Raw genomic sequence first — 20,380 nt, forward strand, 5'->3', positions numbered from 1 at the left:
TAGGTCTTCTCCTTTTATATTTAACTTCTTCTTTTTTTCCCTTTAAATTTGGTGTACTATGTTGACCGCGGAGTTTTGATTATTTGATAATCCTTATTTGAGTGATGTAATCTATCTCAAACATTGACGGTATGTTAAGATTTTGAAGAAAAGAAACAAAAGTGATGTATAGTAAAATGATAACATTGCATTAACTACTAGAAGGCAAAAGGTCATAGACAGACTTCTATGGTTAGCATTAACATTTTAAATCCCCCGAAAATGTGTGATGTAAATTAATTTATTAGAATTGGCCGTTGTGCTTCGATTTCACAACTAGAGCATGATTAGCCCTTACTTCTAATAAAAGATCAGTGACAATGTGTTACAACATCTCCAAAGGCATTATATTTTCTTATAAAATAAAGTAACTTTGGTATAGAATAACACTATTGGAGCAAAATTAACTCTATTATAGAATAACAATATTGGAACAAAAACTAATTTTTAATAGAATTATTATATTGTGGAAGCACCGTAGCCTATTGGTTAAGGTTTAAAGGCTTCTACACCCAGGTCTGGGGTTCGAATCTCAGACTATGCAATTTATTGCAGATTACAGGAAATTCAAGTTTCAAGTCCCGGAGAGAGCGGTTTATTAAACAATTATGCAGACTTCAGAGGAAAAGCTTGCAAGGGATCTTCAACATGGTGCAAGTAAATCTGGCCAGGCGTGGATCTTCATAGGACGGCTCAGATGATGCAGTTAGACGTAGGTCTTCATAAGGCAGGTAGTATTGTCGGTTGTCGAATCGTCTATGTAATCTTTCCTATATCATAATTGTAAGATCTAATAAATCAGCGTTAAAAAAAAATAGAATTATTATATTTTATAAGAAATTAGACAAAAGAAAATAGAGGCCTAGTGGAGATGGTGTAAGACTCTTAATGTGTTCAAATCATGTTGAATTGTTGATATTTACACGTCACAATATTTAAATGAATTTACACGTCCAAACAAAAGTAGTTTATGTTTTTTTCAGTCCAGTTAAATATAACTTTTTAATACCATAAAGTAAAAATTTGTTTTCACATATATTTATATATATAAAGTAAAAATTTGTTTTCACATATATTTATATATATATATATATGAATATTGATTTTTCCTTTTTTTTTTTTGAACACTAAACTTTCGGTTGGTCTGCTTCTTCTGAATATTGATTTTTCCTAAAAGATGTTATGTATATCGACAATGAATACAAAATACAGCCATTGTTGAAAAGGCCATAAATGTTTGGATGTACCAAATGCGAGCCTAATAAAATCAGTGGTTGGATGTCAATTAAGAACCATATATAGACCTAATCCATTTCTCTTCTCCCTTTATATATACGCAATATATCAAAGCCCTTGTCTCATCTCTAAAATCACTCTTATAGTTAAGCATGGGGGTTAACCAGAAGATATCCGGTCTCGCAGCGGTTATGAACGCCAAGATCATTGGTTCTGGTGATAGGTCAATGGTCTTGGCACACGGATTTGGAGGCGACCAGTCGGTTTGGGAGAAGATAATTCCAGTCTTGTCCCAATCTTTTGAAGTTTTGGTCTTTGACTGGCCTTTCTCTGGAGCCATCAAAGACCAAACTCTTTGTGACCCTTCCAAGTATAATTCATTTGATGCCTTCTCTGACGATCTTATTTCTCTTATGGAGGAGTTGAAGTTTGGCCCCGTTGTGTTCGTAGGCCATTCCATGTCTGGCATGATCGGTTGTTCTGCTTCTATTAAGAGACCCGACTTGTTTACAAATCTTGTCCTTATTGCTGCTTCTCCCAGGTAAGCTCACTCTTAGTACCTCTAATAATTAATACTTCTCCTTAATTATAACTAAAAGTGAAAAACATGTCTGTAGAAGCAAGGGAATCGAAAAAATCAAATACCTGTATAAATGAACTCTTCTCCTTAATTAAGTTAAAAGTGCAAAAAACATGTCTGTGGAACCAAGAACATCGAGAAAATTAAGGACATGTGTAAACTAGTTATGTCGATATGATTACGCACATGTGTGTGTGTGTATACATAAAAGGAAAATAAATAAATAGATGCGTATGTTCAAAAAATAAATAGATGCGTATATGTAAATGAGATAAGAAAGATGATTGACAATTAGCCTTAAAAAAAGAAGAAGATGATTGACAATTATAAAAGATTACACTCGAGAGAGAGATTGCACATGCAATCAAAATTTAAAAGGCTATATACCATCTCATCGATCGTACAACAATATTCCTGATAAATTATGTGTTTCATGAAAGATTACAAAATAATATGCTTTGCGATAATATACTGTACATAGGTTCCCAAATTTATATAAAAAAATTTTAAGACCTCCAAATTATCAAAATCTTTATTAAATTGTCTAAATCTCCCAAAATCTCAGAGCCGGTCTGTATTAGCTGATAATTAATTAATTTTACCCGGATGGTATCTGCATCTAGTGAAGTGTAACTATTGCTTTTCTCAAAATACAACTGTAGATATCATACATATCAAAATTACGTGGACCACTCTTTTAAACGGTCTACTCTTTAGTATAGAAAATTATTGAATCGGATTAAATTAGGGCAAATCTCCAAAATAGTACATTTCTAAGTTTATATCACAAAATAGCACTCAAAAACTAAAATGACCAAAATAGCATTTTATCTTTTGAAAAATTTAAATTTTTTTTATTTTTCAAAATTTGAAATCTTATCCCCAAAACCCCACTTCTCAACTCTAAACCCTAAAACCTAAACTATAAATCCTAAACCCTAAATTTTAAACCCTAAACCCCACCCCTTGAGTGTTATTTTTGTGACTTTTGACCTTGAATGCTAGTTTGAGAACAAAAACTTGATTTAATGCTATTTTGGTCTTTTTCTCATTAATTAAATTATTTGAATGATCAAAATATTAGTAACAAAAACAAAACTATTCCAACTACTTGCTTTCGTTCCAATTTTATAAAATATCTGCTAAAGGATGAATTATTAATTTTTGATTGATATGATGTTTAGAAATTATTGCAACAGTTTATAATGTTTGACTAAATATATGACTAATGCAACGTACTTATAAAAATTAATTAGATGATCAAATATAGTAATGTTACTAGTTATTAGATTGAAGTGGAAATTATTTAGGTGTATTGTGACCCAGACAAATTATCTATAGGTACATAAACAGTACTGAGGGTTACAAAGGAGGGTTTGAGCCAAAAGACATTGACGCGATCATCTCCAACATTGCCACCAACTACGAGGCTTGGGCGGTTGCTTTCCCCCCCATAGTGGTCGACTCAAGAGACTCTCTCTCGGTCCAATGGTTAGAGAAGTGTCTTAAGAAGATGAAGCCTGAGACGGCTCTTGCCTTAGCTAAGATAGTGTTTGGCAGCGACGAGAGAGAGCTTTTGGGCAAAGTGTCACTTCCTTGCCACGTCATACAGCCTGGAAATGACGTCATAGTACCTGTCTCCGTTGCCTACTTCATACAAGAGAATATCAAAGGTAAATCCACGGTAGAGATCATCGAGAACTCGATTGGGCATTTCCCACAAATGACGTCACATCTGGAGCTTCTACGAGTCATGAGACGCCTCCTCGAGTTTTGAGGCTTGAATATAGTAAACAGCTTTGCATGCGTCGATATTTTTCTTGTCGACAATATTCTACTAAGAAGATAATAAAGTGGGTCCATAAGTAGTATTCATATATATGTTTGTGTAATGTGAATGTGTATTTAACTGGCAGCACAAAGTAATTTAGTTTACATTTTAGTTGAATAAAAAAGACGATCAGAATGAAGTGAAAGTGGTAAAGTAAATTGCTGCATCACTTTGTTGGGTCAAACTGAATCTCGGTTCTTTTTAGAGAGTCGGTTTACCTCTAGGGAAAGACACGAAAGAAATAACTTTTTTTTACAAAATCAATATGTATGTATCATATAGAAATCGTAGTTCAATTAGACTCGAGACATCCTCAAATCTTTACACTTCGAAAACAAGGAATCCCAAAAAAAAAGCATGAAATCTGTCCTCATTAGTTTTAGAGGGAGGGTCCAGCCGTCCAGGTCTATCATAACCTAAACGACATGAAATGCGTTCCAGAATGAATTAATGTTGGAGATGAATTTCACCCTTGTCCAAGCCTGATTTGAAGATCCAGCCCAATAGTTTGAGGTTCAACAGAAAGTGGAACCAATTTGACAAAAAATTGACCAGACTAAATTGCACAAATTATAAATTGTAATTATGCCGTTGACTTCTGTTTTTCTAGAATAAGAGTTTGGTGGGTTGTTTTAAACTAGAAAACAAAATTTCATTGACTAACTCAATAATAATAATTATTATTATATTTACTATATTATTATCTGAATGTCAAAAACATCATCTGGAAAATATGACCGACTCTCATTGTATACTTGGCCTGTTATTAAAATCTTTGATGGAATTTGGTTAGACAAATATCTATTTGTTGTCCATTTTAATTTTACTGGATTATTTTGGTGTAACTTTGTTATATAGTATAGTAATAACAAATCAGAGCATAGGTGGCCTTGAATTTGTGCTCGTGCACTCTCCATTCTTGGCTTAATCTTGATCAAGAAGAGTCCCAACTCCCAACTATCTTCCATACATACATCTGGTACGCAATAACTATGCAATATAATAAGTATATTTTAAGAAGAATTCGTCATAAATTTGATATTGAAAGAAATAGTAAATGTTGAGGAGTTCGTCTGTAAATATATATTTTTTTGACCAAAGGCTTTTTGTTTTGAATTTTAAATGACCATAAAGTGCATTTATATATTTTCCAAAATAAATAAACCGATAAAATGACATGGACAGAATCGTCTGTCCCCAAAACATCTCTATCGTCCGTACTCAACTCACGTCTAGGTGGTAGCAGATCACATATTTTTTTTTTTTTTTTGAACTTGCAGATCACATATCCTTCCCCCGTTTTTTCATCGTTCTCCATTTTCTACTTCTGGGGCCTCGTTTTTTTAAACTTGTGGGAAGAGATGTCATCGGCGCCGTCTCCGAGTGCTACTCCGTCACCTCCTCTCCCGCCTACCGTCATTCCTCCCGTACCTCCCCTGACGCCTCCTCCTCCGCCGCCTACCGCCACTCCTCCTACAACTCCCGTGATACCTCCTCCGCCGCCTACCGCCGATCCTCCCACAATTCCCCTAACGCCTCCTCCGCCACCGCCTACCGCCATTCCTCCTACAGCTCCTGTGACGCCTCCTCCTCCGTCGCCATCCACCGATTTGACGCCTCCACCTCCGTCTTCTTCCTTGCCGCAACAACCAAACCCTCCCTCTGCACCACCACGTCCGCGGGGCATGAGCAGCAGCAGCAGTGGTGGCTACGACTCAAACTACTCGATCGGATAATGCAGTTCATCCTCCACCATCTCCAGGGCTTGCACTAGGCACCTATCAAGGCACTTTCACTTACGAGGAGCTAGCTAGAGCCACCAATGGATTCTCTGAGGCCAACTGGTTGGGTCAAGGAGGGTTCGGATATGTCTACAGAGGTATATTGCGTAATGGAAAAGAAATTGCTGTGAAACAGTTGAAAGCTGGGAGTGCTCAGGGGGAGAGAGAGTTTCAGGCAGAGGTAGGGATCATTAGCCGAGTTCACCACAGGCATTTGGTTGCTCTTGTCGGTTATTGCATCGCTGATGCTCAAAGATTGCTTGTCTATGAGTTTGCTCCGAACAACACTCTCGAGTTTCACCTCCATGGTTAGACAAACACTAAACTCTTCTATGATTTTTATATATATGCTTAATGTTTTCTATTATTGATGTTTCTTTTCTTGGGGAATTGAACTTGTGACAGGGAAGGGACGGCCTCCACTGGCATGGAGCTCAAGATTGAAGATTGCTGTTGGTTCTGCCAAAGGATTGTCGTATCTTCATGAAAATTGTAAGTACTATATATATGGTATGAAAAAATATGTATAACTGTTTAAAATGTACAAGTCATGTTTTGCATGCATATATTATTTGCAGGTAATCCTAAAATCATCCACCGTGATATCAAGGCGGCAAACATATTGCTTGATTTCAAGTTTGAAGCAAAGGTATAAATGTATGATTTATCTTTTCTTATTTATGTATTTCATTAAAGCGTTACATGTATGTAACTTAGCACTATATTTAGGTGAAGTTTATTTGTATTGTGTCACTAGCTCTCTTCTATCTTTTTTTTTTTGAGCAAACAAACATTTAAATTAAAAGCAAGAAGTAGTTCTACAAAGTTGCAGAAGTAGAAATGGATAACAGAGCTGCTTTAGCAATTAAGTCAGCTTCTACATTTGCTAAACGAGAGACATGGATAAAAGAGATAGAGGTGAAAGAGCGAGCCAACACACTGATGTCGTAGAGAACGCCTTTCAAAGCCACATCTTTTCCTCGAGTCTTCAAGAGCGAGATAAGAGTCTTGGAGTCAGAGTGTATCTGGATACTGCTGACATGTGAAGAGAGTGCAGCGGACAAGGCCGCTTTAACCGCCAATGCTTCAGCCACTAGAGCCGAAGGAACAAAACGCCGGTGAGATGAGGATCTTTCTGCGAAAGAACTGTCAGAATCCCGAAGGACCCAACCCATTCCGCAATTCCCTGTTGAAGCTTCCCAAGCTGCATCTGAAAATAAGGACCAAGCGTAAGAGTTAGCAGCTGGTAACGATGTATCAGGGACCACACACTGTGGTAAGGAAGGCGTTTTGACATTTGTCTGAGCCGCCTGCCAGGCTCGAGCATCCTGCAAAATCTTCAGGACAGTGGATTGTTCCGAGAAGACTTTATCTTCAAAAAGAAATTTATTCCTGTTGGTCCAAAGGATCCATAATACCCAAGGGTATAGAGGCGTGGAGCCTAGTCCCGTCGGGGGAAGTGATATCATCTTTCGGCACTGTTGTAGTAGAGAAGCAACAGAGTCTGTGTTCGCCAGAGAGGGTTTGAACATACTCGGAACAAGTTCCCAAACTTTACGCGCAAAGGGACATTGGAGAAGAACATGGAGTTCTGTCTCTAGCACTCCACAACGTTTACAGACCGGATTTGCCGCTAGCCCTCTGTTTTGGAGAACAGAACCAACAGCCAGGGATTGGGTTTTTGCTTTCCACATGAAGTGCCTAATCTTTGGTGAAGTATCCACTTGCCAGATGCATTTGTTCCAGTTAAAAGCCAAATCCTCCTGCGATCCATTGCAAAGTTTTGCAACTGCATAACCCGATTTAGTGGAGTATTCACCAGAAGAACTTGGAAGCCACACTCGCTCGTCAAGTGCTAGCAATGCACTTGGAACCAACCGGCGAATAATCTCCTCATACTGAGGAAGTGTAGCCCTGATAGCCAACACATCCCAGTCATTAGTTCCGGGTAGTATGAACTTGCTTACTCTCCAGTCTTTAGTCGCAAAAGTTGGTGGTCCAACAGGAGCCATCGGTTCACTTGTAGACAGCCAGGGTTCCGACCACAAACAGATGTCCCTCCCGGATCCTACAGCCCAACCTAAGCCTCTTGTTAACAAATCCCGCCCTACTAAGATTCCACGCCAGCCATGAGAGGCGCCAGAGGAGGGTTGCGTCTCAAGGAAAGAAGAATGAACACAGTACTTTCCGAGAAGTAACCTGGCCAGTAGAGAGGAAGGGTTTTTCAGGATCCTCCATGAGAGCTTTGCTAACATTGCATCATTGAATTGCTCAATTTCCCGGAAACCCAATCCTCCGGCACCTTTTGGTTTAGCCAGGTTTTGCCAAGAGACCCAACACATCTTTCTAACCTCCGGGGAGATATCCCACCAAAATCTCGTAAGTACCGATTGGATTTGCTTACAGAGAGACAGTGGTAATTTGAAGCATGACATCGCGTAGGTAGGCATGGCGGCCAGTACCGATTTCAATAAAACTATCTTCCCTGCTCCCGATAAGAACCTGGAGGTCCAACTATGTGATCTTTGCCGGATCCGATCCACAATCGAGGCGAATATATCCCGTTTTTTCCGGCCAAAATACTCAGGCAATCCGAGGTATTTACCAATACCACCCTCATTAAGGATTTGCAACTGTTCTCTGATCCTTCTTTTTGCTTCCCCCGGTGTTTTCGAAGAGAAAGTGATGGCTGACTTCTCTAGGTTGATGAACTGCCCGGAGGCCTCCTCGTATCTCTTCAGGATCTTGATTAAAGCCGCACAACTCCTCTGATCTGTTCTACTGAAGAACATCGTATCGTCAGCGAAGAGAAGGTGGTTCACTGCCGGGCAATTGCGAGCGACCTTCACCCCAACGACCTCGCCTTGTTGTTGAGCCTTCTTGCACAGTCCGGACAAAACCTCTGTACACAGAATGAAGAGGTAAGGAGATAGTGGATCACCCTGCCGAATTCCTCGGGACGGAACAACTTTCCCTTGCGCCGCTCCATTGATGAGATAAGAATACGAGACAGATGTAACGCATGTCATTATCCAAGAGATCCATCGATCATGGAAGCCAAACCGGGCTAAGACATTGCGCAGAAATTGCCATTCAATGCGATCATACGCCTTGCTCATGTCGGTTTTAATGGCCATACTGCATCTAACCTTCGCTTCTGAATGTTGGAGATAGTGGAGGATCTCATGTGTGATCAACACGTTGTCGGAGATGGCTCGCCCCTTAACGAACGCAGATTGATGCTCCGAGATCAGGTCCGGCAGCAGCGGTTGCAGTCTCCTAGTAAGTAGCTTGGCAATGATCTTGTAATGAGTATTACATAGCGCGATAGGACGATAATCTGCCACTTTCTTGGGGCCTAAGATTTTTGGAATCAAGCGAACATGGGTTTCATTTTGCCTTGGATCCATGACGCTCGATTCGAAAAAAGCCTGGATGTCTTTCACTACGTCTGCTCCTAAAATGTCCCAGAAAGTTTGGTAAAAACTAGCGGAAAAACCATCCGGGCCCGGTGCTTTCTCCGGGTGTATCGAGAAGAGTGCCTCTCTTATCTCCATGGGGCTCGGCATAGCAACTAATGTCACATTCATCTCATTGGTGACCAAAGGAGTAATCCCTTCCTGTACCACAAGAGATGAGTCGGACATTTGTGCTCTGAAGATCCGAGAATAGTAATCTGTAATGCAATGCACGATCTCTGTTTCCTTGTACACCGCCTTGCCTTCCACGTCTTCGATGACCGAGAACTTATTAACCGCACGTCTTCCTCTCGTGGCCGCGTGAAAATAATTTGTATTCCGGTCCCCACATTGCAACCATAGGATGCGACTCCTTTGCCTCCAGTAAAGCTCTTCTTCTTTGTAAGCTGCCTCAAGTGTCGCTTTCAGTGACTCGATTTGAACGGTATCCGGCACTGAGCTAGACAGAGCCTCCTCTAGCCGCTGTTGAGCCGCTTGAATAGCCAAGTTGCTGTTGAGATTCTGTTCTTTCGTCCATTTAATTATGCTGTGCCTGATGTTCCCAATCCTAGTTAGTACAGACTCAAGGGGATATTGATGCCATTGTACCTCCACCAGCTTCCTAATCTCCGGTTTATTCTTCAGTCTTCTGTCAAACCGGAATAAGCCCTTCTTTTTGCGCAGCGAAACGTCAAAGTGAACTACTATTGGCCGATGGTCGGAGCCCTCAAATCTCAAGTATTCACTGCGTCCCGCCGGGAACCGTTCAAACCACGAGCAATTTGCCATTGCTCGATCCAGTCGTGACTGGATAAAGTGGTTATATCTTGTACCTCGCCATGATAAATGATTCCCGGAATATTGGAGATCCCATAAGCCCATCTGCGATACGAAACTCCTAAAAGATAGGAAGGATCCTTCCCACCGGGCAGGACCACCAATTTTCTCGGAATTATCTAGGAGATCATTGAAATCTCCCGTAAGTAACCACGCGTCATCTCTATCCGATCCTAGTTCCGTCAGTTTGCTCCAAAAAGCAGGACGGTCTGATGGGTTAGGGGCTCCATAGATAAAGGACACAAAGCTAAATGTTCCATACGCTTCAATCCGGGTGTCAATGATATTAGGAGAAGAGTAGAGTATCTCAACCTGAATTTCGTCTTTCCAAGATAGGGAGAGGCCGCCCGCAAGACCCACTGGGGGAACAGTGAAGTGGTTCTTTAGCTCCGAGTTCTTAAAGTGCTTGAAAATCGCCTCATCTTGATTCTTGGTTTCCATCAGAAATAACACTGCCGGGGAAATCCTCTTTCGGAATTCCCTAATACGCTGGCCCGTCAAGGGGTTCCCGATGCCTTGACAGTTCCAGCTCACACATGCTAAGAAAGAGAGCCTTGGAGAGGATGAAAATCCTTCTCCTTACGCACGATTGCGGGTATCAGCTTTGTCGTCGGTCCATTCTTGAGTTTCTTCCTGGTTTGTGATCTGCCTCCCGCTGTAATTGCGTCCAACATCAGTTTTCTCCGAGGTGAGGAATGAACCTTTGTGACACGTCTTCTTTTAACTGTGATACCTTGGCCGGTATTCTTTGACATTCTCTTGCAATCTTGGGAGTTCTCAGCAATTCGTTTCCCGGCTGCCTTAGTTGACAGTGCTTGTTGTAGCTGTAAGTCAAAAACATTGTCTTGCTCTTCATCCTCATCTGCTCGTAGAGACCCAAGCCTTAGCGACACGTGAATTCTGTCTTCGCTTAAGGTCCTGATGGGAGATCTTTCGCAAAGTCCAATCCTCCCAGACTCAAAGATAGTAGAACTCGACGGGCGAGTAATGGATTTGTCATTCAAGAGAAGTGGCGCTCCCTTCGTTGGGATTTTTTCTCTGACCAGTGGCCCAAGGGCCTCAGAGTTTGCCAAATCTCTTTCAGCGGTCCTCATCGTGTTAACAGATAGTCTCTCCTTTGCCGGGATTCTATCCTCGCTTGATACATGTTCTGATCGCGGGTCTGATAGTCTGGACGCTAGACTAGCTCTCCTCTGATCTGCCGACGGGTTTGTCACCGGGGAGAGGTGTGATCGAGAGGTAACATCTCTAACTGGAGAGCCATGCTGTTCTTGAGGTAGAACCGAGCCAGTATGTTCCTTAACCCGATAAGAACCTTCCCTGCGCGAGTTTGAGGTATGTTCATGCGACGTATGATGAGTCCGAGAGCCTCGTGGAGTAGCGCTGCGGTGCGATAGGGATCGATCATCATAGCGTCTTTTATTCTCCTCAAATTCCGAGCTCCTTCCTGATTCATTTCGGGAGGAGTATACCCGAGCTACCACATCTGAATGAGGGTTTGCATTCCTTGTGTTCGTCCATCGGGTCACTCTATAGTTTGCGAGGTTCTGTTGACGAGAGAACCTCCGATCATCTTGACGTCTCCGACCTTCTTCAATTCTCTCTAAAGTGTTCTGTTGAGAGATACCCAAGTCTCTTCTTTCCCCGTGGTGTGAGCGAGACAGAGGGCATCTGCGCTTTTCACTATCCTCATGATCGAGAGACTTACAGAAGAAACAGTGTTTCCCAATTTTTTCATACTCCAACTCGACTTCCACTATTTCTCGAGATGGCAATTGCAGGTCCATCTTCATAATGAGAGGCTTTAAACCATTTACCTGGACCCTGAGGCGAGCTTTATCAACTTCACGATCATCAATGGGGCCTAGGGCAGCACCAATAGCTTCAATGGTTTCATCTATCCAGTAGTGGAGAGGAATGCCATGGACTCTAATCCAAAAAGGGATTCGGCCTGGGAAGGTATCAGACACGACTGGCTCCCACCTTTGTAGAATGAACATCCAGTTCTTAAAGTGAAAGGGGGCTTTTGCAAGAATAGTCTGGAGATCCCTCTCTGACTCAAAGCCGAACTGAAACAGAGTAGGGCCAAGATCCCGTCCTGTTATTCTACCCACAACATTCCATTGTTGTAGAAAGAAATCCACTAGCGCCCTTGTTTTCTGGATCGAAGGGTTGGTGACTCTTCCAATGAGAGTGAGCTTGTTGCGTTCAATGAGGCCAGAGACATTCGCATCCGGGATCCTCACCAGCGGTTTGCGTGGTGGAAACTCCTCAGCTCTCTCTTTACCTTTCTCCGTTCTCGAGTAACGGTGAGACATTTCGGCAGAGAGAGGTAGGTGAAAGTGACAGTCAAGGGGAAGACTACAACCCGTAGTAAAACTGGAACCAGAGAGCGATGGTAGCTATGGAGACTACAAACTGTAGTAGCTTGGTGCAAGACAGGGGAACTACACAAACGTAGTAGTGAAGCTTTTACCGGGAGCAGAGGGAGGTAAAGGAGCTGTCTACAGGCGAGAGCTCTATTGACTTCAGATTGTCCATCATCCTAGTCAGAATCACTAACAAGCGGACTTCACCGGCAAGAATGGCCGGAAAAGGCGGTCCCTCCGACACGGTCGGGGGAAGAACCCGAAGTGTAAAGACCAGGAGCGTTCTTCAGACTGCGGGATATTACCGAAAGAGGTAACTCTCTTCTATCTTTTAGGTTGCTGATTTTGGTCTTGCCAAGATTGCTTTGGATACAAACACTCATGTATCTACACGCGTGATGGGAACTTTTGGGTAAAAAAATCTTCAAGCAAAATATGTACATATGTACAATTTGCAAAGTGTCTTCAAATCCTTAAATTTTGTTTTTTGGTACTTTAGGTATTTGGCTCCTGAATATGCTGCTAGTGGAAAGCTTACAGAAAAGTCTGACGTTTTCTCATTTGGTGTTGTACTTTTGGAGCTGATAACCGGGCGTCGCCCTGTTGATGTAAACAATACCTATGCAGATAACAGCTTAGTTGATTGGGTAATCAATATAGTGAAAATAATCTAACATATTCACATGATTTGTATTACGATTTGACAGTTGAATAACGCAGAAGCTATGTGTATATAATTTGAACAGGCACGACCATTGCTTACAAGAGCTCTTGAGGAAAACAAATTTGAAGGTTTGGTTGATCCAAAGCTGAATAATGAGTATGATAGAGAAGAGATGGCTCGTATGGTTGCTTGTGCTGCAACTTGTGTTCGCCATTCAGCTCGTCGCAGACCTCGAATGGACCAGGCAAGTCAATCATACTTTTCTTTTAGCTCTTCGGTTTTCAATTATGTATATGTTAAGAAGGCTTCGACTTCGAACGAGCCCATCGTCATTCTCGCGGGCTTCAGTTATCTGATTGGGCCGTAATGCGCAAAGGCCCAGCTGCAAGCTCGATTCGCACTTTCGGTTAGGCCGTTATAAGGATGCTGAGTCAGCGTCATCTTCTGCGCGAGCTCACACCTGCAAACAGAACGCAGAGAAGTGAGAGAGAGAAGAAAGGAAGAGAGAGAGATCGAAGATCGAAAAGAGAGAGTCTTATCTCGAGATAGAAGAGCAACGGATCAGGCGAAGAAGAATCCTCTGCTGCTTCTACTGAGAATCTGATTACCGGTAGTGTATTTCAGAGTGTATAAGTTCATACCGAGACTTTGTAACGATCAAGTGAGCTATAGTGAAAGCTTGAGAGTTTCGATCTCTCCCCAGACAGTAGGAAACGAAGTCTGGGTAAACAATTTTCTTGTTCTTTACGTTTATGCATATACGTAGAAGAAACAGATCGAATCTAACCTAAGATCAAGATAGAATCGCTAAAGGAATCAAGATCAAGCATAAACAGTTAATCAACAAGTGGTATCAGAGCATAGGTTGCTTGATAGGGAGGTTGCGATCAGATCAGGTTTATTGATTCAGATCGCTGATATTTGATCGGTGATCTTGTGGCTTGAGTTTGTTGGAAACAGGTTCTTTAAGATTGAGAACGCAATGGAGCCCACTAAAGGTCGGTTCGAGATGGACAAGTTTGACGGGAAAGGAGATTTTGGTATGTGGAAATACAAGCTGCTAGGCCAACTTGAGATACAGGGATTAGCATCAGCACTTGAAGAAGATGCGAACCTCTACAAGAGCTCAGAGAAGTTAGAAGAGGGAGCATCACCAGTACTCGATCCGATGAAGGTAGCTAAGGATACAAGAGCAAAGAATCTAATGGGGACGTGCTTAAGTGACATGATTCTGAGAAAGGTAATGGCTGAACCAACAGCTCTAGCAATGTGGAAAGCTTTGGAGCGCGACTATCAGACCAAGACTCTCCCTAACCGCATTTATCTGAAGCAACAGTTTGCGAGTTATAAGATGGAAGAGTCAAAAAGTATCGAAGAAAACCTTGACGTATTTCTGAAACTGATAGGAGATTTGGCAAGCCTTAACATACAAGTGAGTGACGAAGATCAAGCCATACAGGTCTTGACAAGCCTACCACCACAGTATGAAGCTTTAGTACACACGCTGAAGTATGGAACAGGGAAAGATACGTTAACTCTAAGAGATGTTACTACATCAGCATATGCTAAAGAGACTGAGTTGAAGCAGAAAGGGTTAACAGGAAAGGCAAAGTCGAATTCAGAAGGACTATATGTTGAATCTCGAGGCAGACAGAAAGATAAGGGAAACAGAGGAAATGGAAAGTTTGCGAGAGGCAGATCAAAGTCACATGATGGGAGACCACAATCCAGGAACAGATCAAACAAAACCTCAAATAAAACTGGATGTTTTATCTGCGGTAAAGATGGTCATTGGAAAAGAGAGTGTCCTCAGAACTGGAACAATCAGGGAAACAAGAACGAGAATACAAGCTCAGTGAATGTTGCTGCCAAACCAAGACAACCAATTGTGCTCACAGTAAGTGTCCAAGATACCAAGGAGGAATGGGTTTTGGATTCCGGCTGTTCATTTCATATTACTCCTCAAAAGGGAGTCTTGTTTGACTTTAAGGATTTGGAAGGCGGAAAGGTTCTCATGGCAAACAACACACAGAGCGAAGTCAAAGGAATTGGGAAAATTCGAGTCACAAATGAAGATGGTATTGAAGTGATCTTAACTGAGGTAAGATACATGCCTAACATCAGCAGAAACTTAATTTCCTATGGTCTTCTAGAAAAAGCAGGATGTACGTATGAAGGAGGAAATTTCAGGGTTGACTTTTACAAAGATAAGCAGAGAGTTATTTCAGGGAAATATCGAGATGGTCTATACTATCTTCAAGGAAAAGTGTCACGAGCTGAAGTCAACATCACCAAAGCTGAACCTGATATGACCAAGTTGTGGCACTCAAGACTTGGACATATGAGCGTGTCAAACATGAACGTACTTATAAAAGAGAAGTACATTCATCTAAAGGAAATGGACAAGCTGGAGTTTTGCGAAAGTTGTGTATTAGGAAAATCGCACAAGCAGAGTTTCCCTACTGCGAAACACACAACAAATGCTATCCTTGATTACGTTCATTCAGACTTATGGGGCTCACCGTCTACACCAGAGAGCTTGGGAGGTTGCAAATACTTTGTGAGCTTTATTGATGATTTTTCTAAGAAGGTTTGGGTATACTTCTTGAGAACTAAAGATGAAGCCTTCGAGAAATTCAAAGATTGGAAAGAGGCTGTAGAGAACCAGACAGGTAAAAGGATAAAGTGCCTACGTACTGATAACGGTCTCGAGTTTTGCAATACGAAATTTGATGAGTTATGCAGAAAGTCAGGACTGAGAAGACACAGAACTTGTACCTACACGCCTCAGCAGAATGGTGTTTCAGAGAGAATGAACAGAACTATAATGGATAAGGTCAGAAGCATGTTATCTGAGACGGGTTTGGGTCAAGAATTTTGGGCTGAGGCTACCTCTACAGCAGTCTATTTGATAAACAGAACTCCTAACTCTACTATAGGGTTTAAGCTACCAGAGGAGGTATGGTCAGGACGGAAACCAGACTTGTCTCATCTCAGACGGTTCGGGTGCTCAGCATATGTTCACACCATTCAGGAAAAGACAAGTCCAAGAGCGTTAAAGGGAACGTTTGTAGGATACCCATTTGGTGTGAAAGGATATCGCATTTGGATGGAAGATGAGGGCAAATGTGTTACGAGCCGAAATGTTGTATTTCATGAAGACGAAGTGTTTAAAGATGTAAAGAGTCAAGGTGATTCTAACACTCAGGAAAAGGATAAGATGAACTTGGAAAATAAGAAGAAAGGAAAACGAGTCTCGTTCAGAAGTGATTTGATTCAAGGACCATCATCACAAAGTTTTGAAGTCGGAGAATCTTCTGGTCAAGGTGGAGGTTCACAGGAGTCAGATGAATCTGAAGACTTCGATGCTGAGGATATAGAACTTGATACTGCAGGTTCAGAGGGCTCAGTTAGTTCTGATGAAGAAGACAAGAGTTCAGAACAAAGGAATCAGTCTCTCGATGAATATGTGCTGGCAAGAGACAGAGCTCGCAGAAAGAATGTGAAGCCTCCATCGAGGTTTGAAGATGCAAATCTGGTGGCTTATGCTTTACTTGTCGCAGAAGAATTGGAAGTAGAGGAGCCAAAGACGTATAAGGAAGCTATGGAATGCAAAGAAAGAAAGTTTTGGAAAGGAGCAGCAAACGAGGAAATGAATTCGCTTGAGAAGAGCGGGACGTGGGTTTTAGTTGAAAGACCAAAGAATCAGAAACTTGTTGGATGCAAGTGGATCTTCAAACTGAAACCAGGGATACCAGGGGTAGAAGATAAAAGATACAAAGGAAGAGTGGTTGCGAAAGGCTATTCACAAAAGGAAGGGGTTGATTACAACGAAATTTTCTCTCCAGTTGTGAAGCATGTTTCGATTCGTATTCTTCTATCATTGGTTGTGAATCTTGATTACGAATTGGAGCAGATGGATGTAAAAACTGCATTCCTACACGGAGAGTTAGAGGAGAGGATACTTATGGAACAACCCGAAGGTTTTGTGAAAAAGGGAGATGAAGACAAAGTTTGTTTGTTAAAGAAGTCTCTTTATGGGTTGAAGCAATCACCTAGGCAATGGAACTTGAAGTTTGATAGCTTTATGCAGAAGATTGAGTTTCAGAAAAGCAAGTTTGATCCGTGTGTATACATGAAGGATGTCAACACCAAGAGGGCTGTATATTTGTTGCTGTATGTAGATGACATGCTGATTGCATCAGGTAATCCGAAGGTAATCCAAGCTCTAAAAGATAGTTTGAGTAAGGAATTTGAAATGAAGGATTTGGGACAGGCCTCTAGGATCTTGGGAATGGATATAATCCGTGACAGAGAGAAGGGAACTTTGGTCTTATCTCAACAGAGGTATCTGGAAAAGGTTCTAAAAACTTTTGGAATGTATGAGGCTAAACCTGTTGTTACACCTACGGCGTCACATTTCAAACTAAAAAGCCTACATCCAAAGGAAAGAGCAGAAGAGTTTGAACATATGAAGAATGTTCCATATGCGAGTGTCGTGGGAAGTTTGATGTATGCCATGGTTGGTTCACGTCCAGACTTAGGATTTGCAGTGGGTCTAGTTTGCAGATTCATGTCACATCCGAGCAGGGAACATTGGGAGGCAGCTAAATGGATCCTGAGGTATGTGAGAGGAACTTATGATCTATGTTTGACCTTCAGAAGAAGCTCAGAGCTTATCGTTGAAGGGTTTTCAGATTCTGACTATTCTACGGATTTGGACAAGCGAAGATCAGTTTCAGGGATTGTGTTTAAGTTTGGAGGTAATACTGTGTCATGGAAGTCAGGATTGCAGTCAGTCGTAGCTCTCTCAACCACCGAAGCTGAATATATGGCTCTTACTCTGGCGGTGAAAGAAGCTATCTGGTTAAGGGGAATCTGCACAGAAATGGGTTTTGAGCAGAGCAGTGTAAGGATACACTGCGATTCTCAAAGTGCAATCGCATTATCCAAGAACACAGTTCATCATGAACGAACTAAACACATGGACACAGAGTTTCATTTCATCAGAGACATAGTGACAAAGGGATGGGTTACTCTATCTAAGATCCACACATCCATCAACCTAGCAGACTTCTTGACTAAAACGGTACCTGGTTCAAAGTTCCAGCTCTGCCGTGAAGGTCTAAACATCGTCTAAACGCAACCGTGGCTCAAGGTAACTTCAGAGTGCATCTCGGAAAAGGAAAGGTAAATCTACATGAGTAGCAGAAGACTAAGCTGATACAAATTAATAGTTCGAAGAGATGCAAGTATATTTGGGAAGGAAATCGAAAATGGAGTTACCTGAGAGTGTTGAAGCTGTCACGAAAGTGAGGCTTCAGGTGGAGAGGTTGGAAAGGAAAGTCAGTTCTGCAAAGGAGTACGGTTTCTTAGTCAGCTGGTACTCAGTGAGAGATCTGTTTGAGTGAAGATCAGAATTCATCAAGAGTGGTGATTGATCAGAAAGGGAAAAGGGTTAAGGTGAGGTTCATCGGTTTGTAGACTCAAGAGAGAGCAGTGACGTCTAGAGAGAGAAAGGACAAAGGGGGTTGTCTAAGGATTTCTCGAAGATGTCCGAAGTCAAAGAGGTGGAGTTTTGTTAAGAAGGCTTCGACTTCGAACGAGCCCATCGTCATTCTCGCGGGCTTCAGTTATCTGATTGGGCCGTAATGCGCAAAGGCCCAGCTGCAAGCTCGATTCGCACTTTCGGTTAGGCCGTTATAAGGATGCTGAGTCAGCGTCATCTTCTGCGCGAGCTCACACCTGCAAACAGAACGCAGAGAAGTGAGAGAGAGAAGAAAGGAAGAGAGAGAGATCGAAGATCGAAAAGAGAGAGTCTTATCTCGAGATAGAAGAGCAACGGATCAGGCGAAGAAGAATCCTCTGCTGCTTCTACTGAGAATCTGATTACCGGTAGTGTATTTCAGAGTGTATAAGTTCATACCGAGACTTTGTAACGATCAAGTGAGCTATAGTGAAAGCTTGAGAGTTTCGATCTCTCCCCAGACAGTAGGAAACGAAGTCTGGGTAAACAATTTTCTTGTTCTTTACGTTTATGCATATACGTAGAAGAAACAGATCGAATCTAACCTAAGATCAAGATAGAATCGCTAAAGGAATCAAGATCAAGCATAAACAGTTAATCAACAGTATATACAGAACTAGCACCAAAAGTAGTTAATTTAGTCAAAAGTTTTTGGTGGTAAATACACAAATTACAAAAAAAAGTACAAGTAATTAGTTCTAATTAAAAATATTTATAGTATAAAAACTGACTTGATCGAACAATGAGGAAATATGTTTTCTTAGCTGCATTTTGATTTTGGTTTTCACTTTGCCAATATTGGTCATTTAAAATGTTGATAATGCTAATCAAATGAGTGATTGTGTCAAAAAAACGAGCAGGTTACGCGTGTTCTAGAAGGAAACATATCACCGTCAGATTTGAACCAAGGGATCAAACCGGGTGACAGCAATGTGTATAGCTCATATGGAGGAAGCACAGATAATGACATGAGCGAGGACAATGAAGGCATCAGCAAGTTAAGGAGAAAGGCATTTGGGACTCAAGAGTACAGTGAAAGCAGTGGGTATAGCAATCCAACTAGTGAGTATGATTTGTACTCGACCGGTTGGAGCACTGAGGGTCGGACCACACGGGAAATGGAGACAAGCACTATTAAAAGAACCAATTAAGGTCATGGTGGACACTGATCACACTCTCTTTAAGGAGACACATGATTATTTTTAATTCTTATTTTTTGTTTAACTGGAAATTTATGAACTCTAATTGAACTGCGGTCTATCTTACACCGGATGCACTCTGTTCTTCTTTCATTCTTTCCTCTATTGTTTGTATCTTTGTTTTGACTTTGATCTCTTATTTAGCTGGTTCTTGTTGTATAGTGCATACGTATTTTCAATTCCACATGGTATAACAAATTGTTCTTTTTAATTAATCACTATCGTGATTGCTTGGTTAATTAAGTTGATCAACAGGTTTTGGTTGTCTCCATGTTTTTATTGCTCTTGATTCGGTTTTAGCACTCAGGATTTACTTTGATTATCTTTTAAATACTTGATGCTATTCAAAAGTAATGTTTAATCATATATTCTATCAAATCACGAGAATACGTAAACTTATAAATAAACTTACTGAAACACAACATTTACATTTTCATACCCAATTACAACCAACTTGTAAGTGATGTGTCCGCATCCTTACCTTCACTTCATTTAAGCTCCTTACGTTTAGTGAGAGGATAATCTTATATGTAATGTCCAACCCCTTCACATTCTGACATTCATAGCATTGAACATCACTTCTCGTGCTCGTTTAATTCTTGTCACGATCTGAGTTATAGCTTCTTCCTTGGCCATTCTCAATTCGTCTCAGTGCGTATTTAAAGTTCCACGCCATCAAACTAACACTATTCTCAACTTTCTAATTCAGACTCTCGTGTAATGCTTGTAACTGATATGTTTCCTTCTTGGCAGTGGTCGAAATGTCCTTGACCTTTTTAGATTGGTTAGAAGGTGACTTCATCTCCTCAGCTTTAAGAATACCAACAAGTTGTGAGAAATTCATCTCAGCATTGTTCAT

General features: G+C 41.3%; 4 protein-coding genes across 4 annotated transcripts; 3 read left to right on the forward strand and 1 right to left on the reverse strand.

Moving 5' to 3' along the window:
• Positions 1-1,304: 1,304 nt before the first annotated feature.
• LOC106432458 (probable esterase KAI2) lies at positions 1,305-3,825 on the forward strand. The gene is made up of 2 exons (XM_048736590.1): positions 1,305-1,816; positions 3,197-3,825. The coding sequence occupies exons 1-2, from the start codon at positions 1,428-1,430 to the stop codon at positions 3,630-3,632; spliced, it is 825 nt and encodes a 274-aa protein (XP_048592547.1). The 5' UTR covers positions 1,305-1,427; the 3' UTR covers positions 3,633-3,825.
• Positions 3,826-4,858: 1,033 nt separating this feature from the next.
• Positions 4,859-6,137, forward strand: LOC106432441 (proline-rich receptor-like protein kinase PERK2). The gene is made up of 5 exons (XM_048736613.1): positions 4,859-4,922; positions 4,967-5,263; positions 5,380-5,775; positions 5,873-5,959; positions 6,046-6,137. Exons 1-5 carry the CDS (start codon positions 4,859-4,861, stop codon positions 6,120-6,122), a joined length of 921 nt encoding a protein of 306 aa, XP_048592570.1. The 3' UTR covers positions 6,123-6,137.
• A 4,164-nt stretch (positions 6,138-10,301) lies between these two features.
• Positions 10,302-12,080, reverse strand: LOC106419915. The gene has a single exon (XM_013860759.2). It carries the CDS (start codon positions 12,078-12,080, stop codon positions 10,302-10,304), a length of 1,779 nt encoding a protein of 592 aa, XP_013716213.2.
• Positions 12,081-12,453: 373 nt separating this feature from the next.
• On the forward strand, positions 12,454-19,732 carry LOC125576461 (proline-rich receptor-like protein kinase PERK1). Its single transcript, XM_048736596.1, has 4 exons — positions 12,454-12,543; positions 12,631-12,778; positions 12,878-13,039; positions 19,183-19,732. Exons 1-4 carry the CDS (start codon positions 12,530-12,532, stop codon positions 19,471-19,473), a joined length of 615 nt encoding a protein of 204 aa, XP_048592553.1. The 5' UTR covers positions 12,454-12,529; the 3' UTR covers positions 19,474-19,732.
• Positions 19,733-20,380: the final 648 nt, after the last annotated feature.

This window comes from Brassica napus, chromosome A1 (assembly GCF_020379485.1).
Source record: "Brassica napus cultivar Da-Ae chromosome A1, Da-Ae, whole genome shotgun sequence".
Taxonomy (NCBI): Eukaryota; Viridiplantae; Streptophyta; class Magnoliopsida; order Brassicales; family Brassicaceae; genus Brassica; species Brassica napus.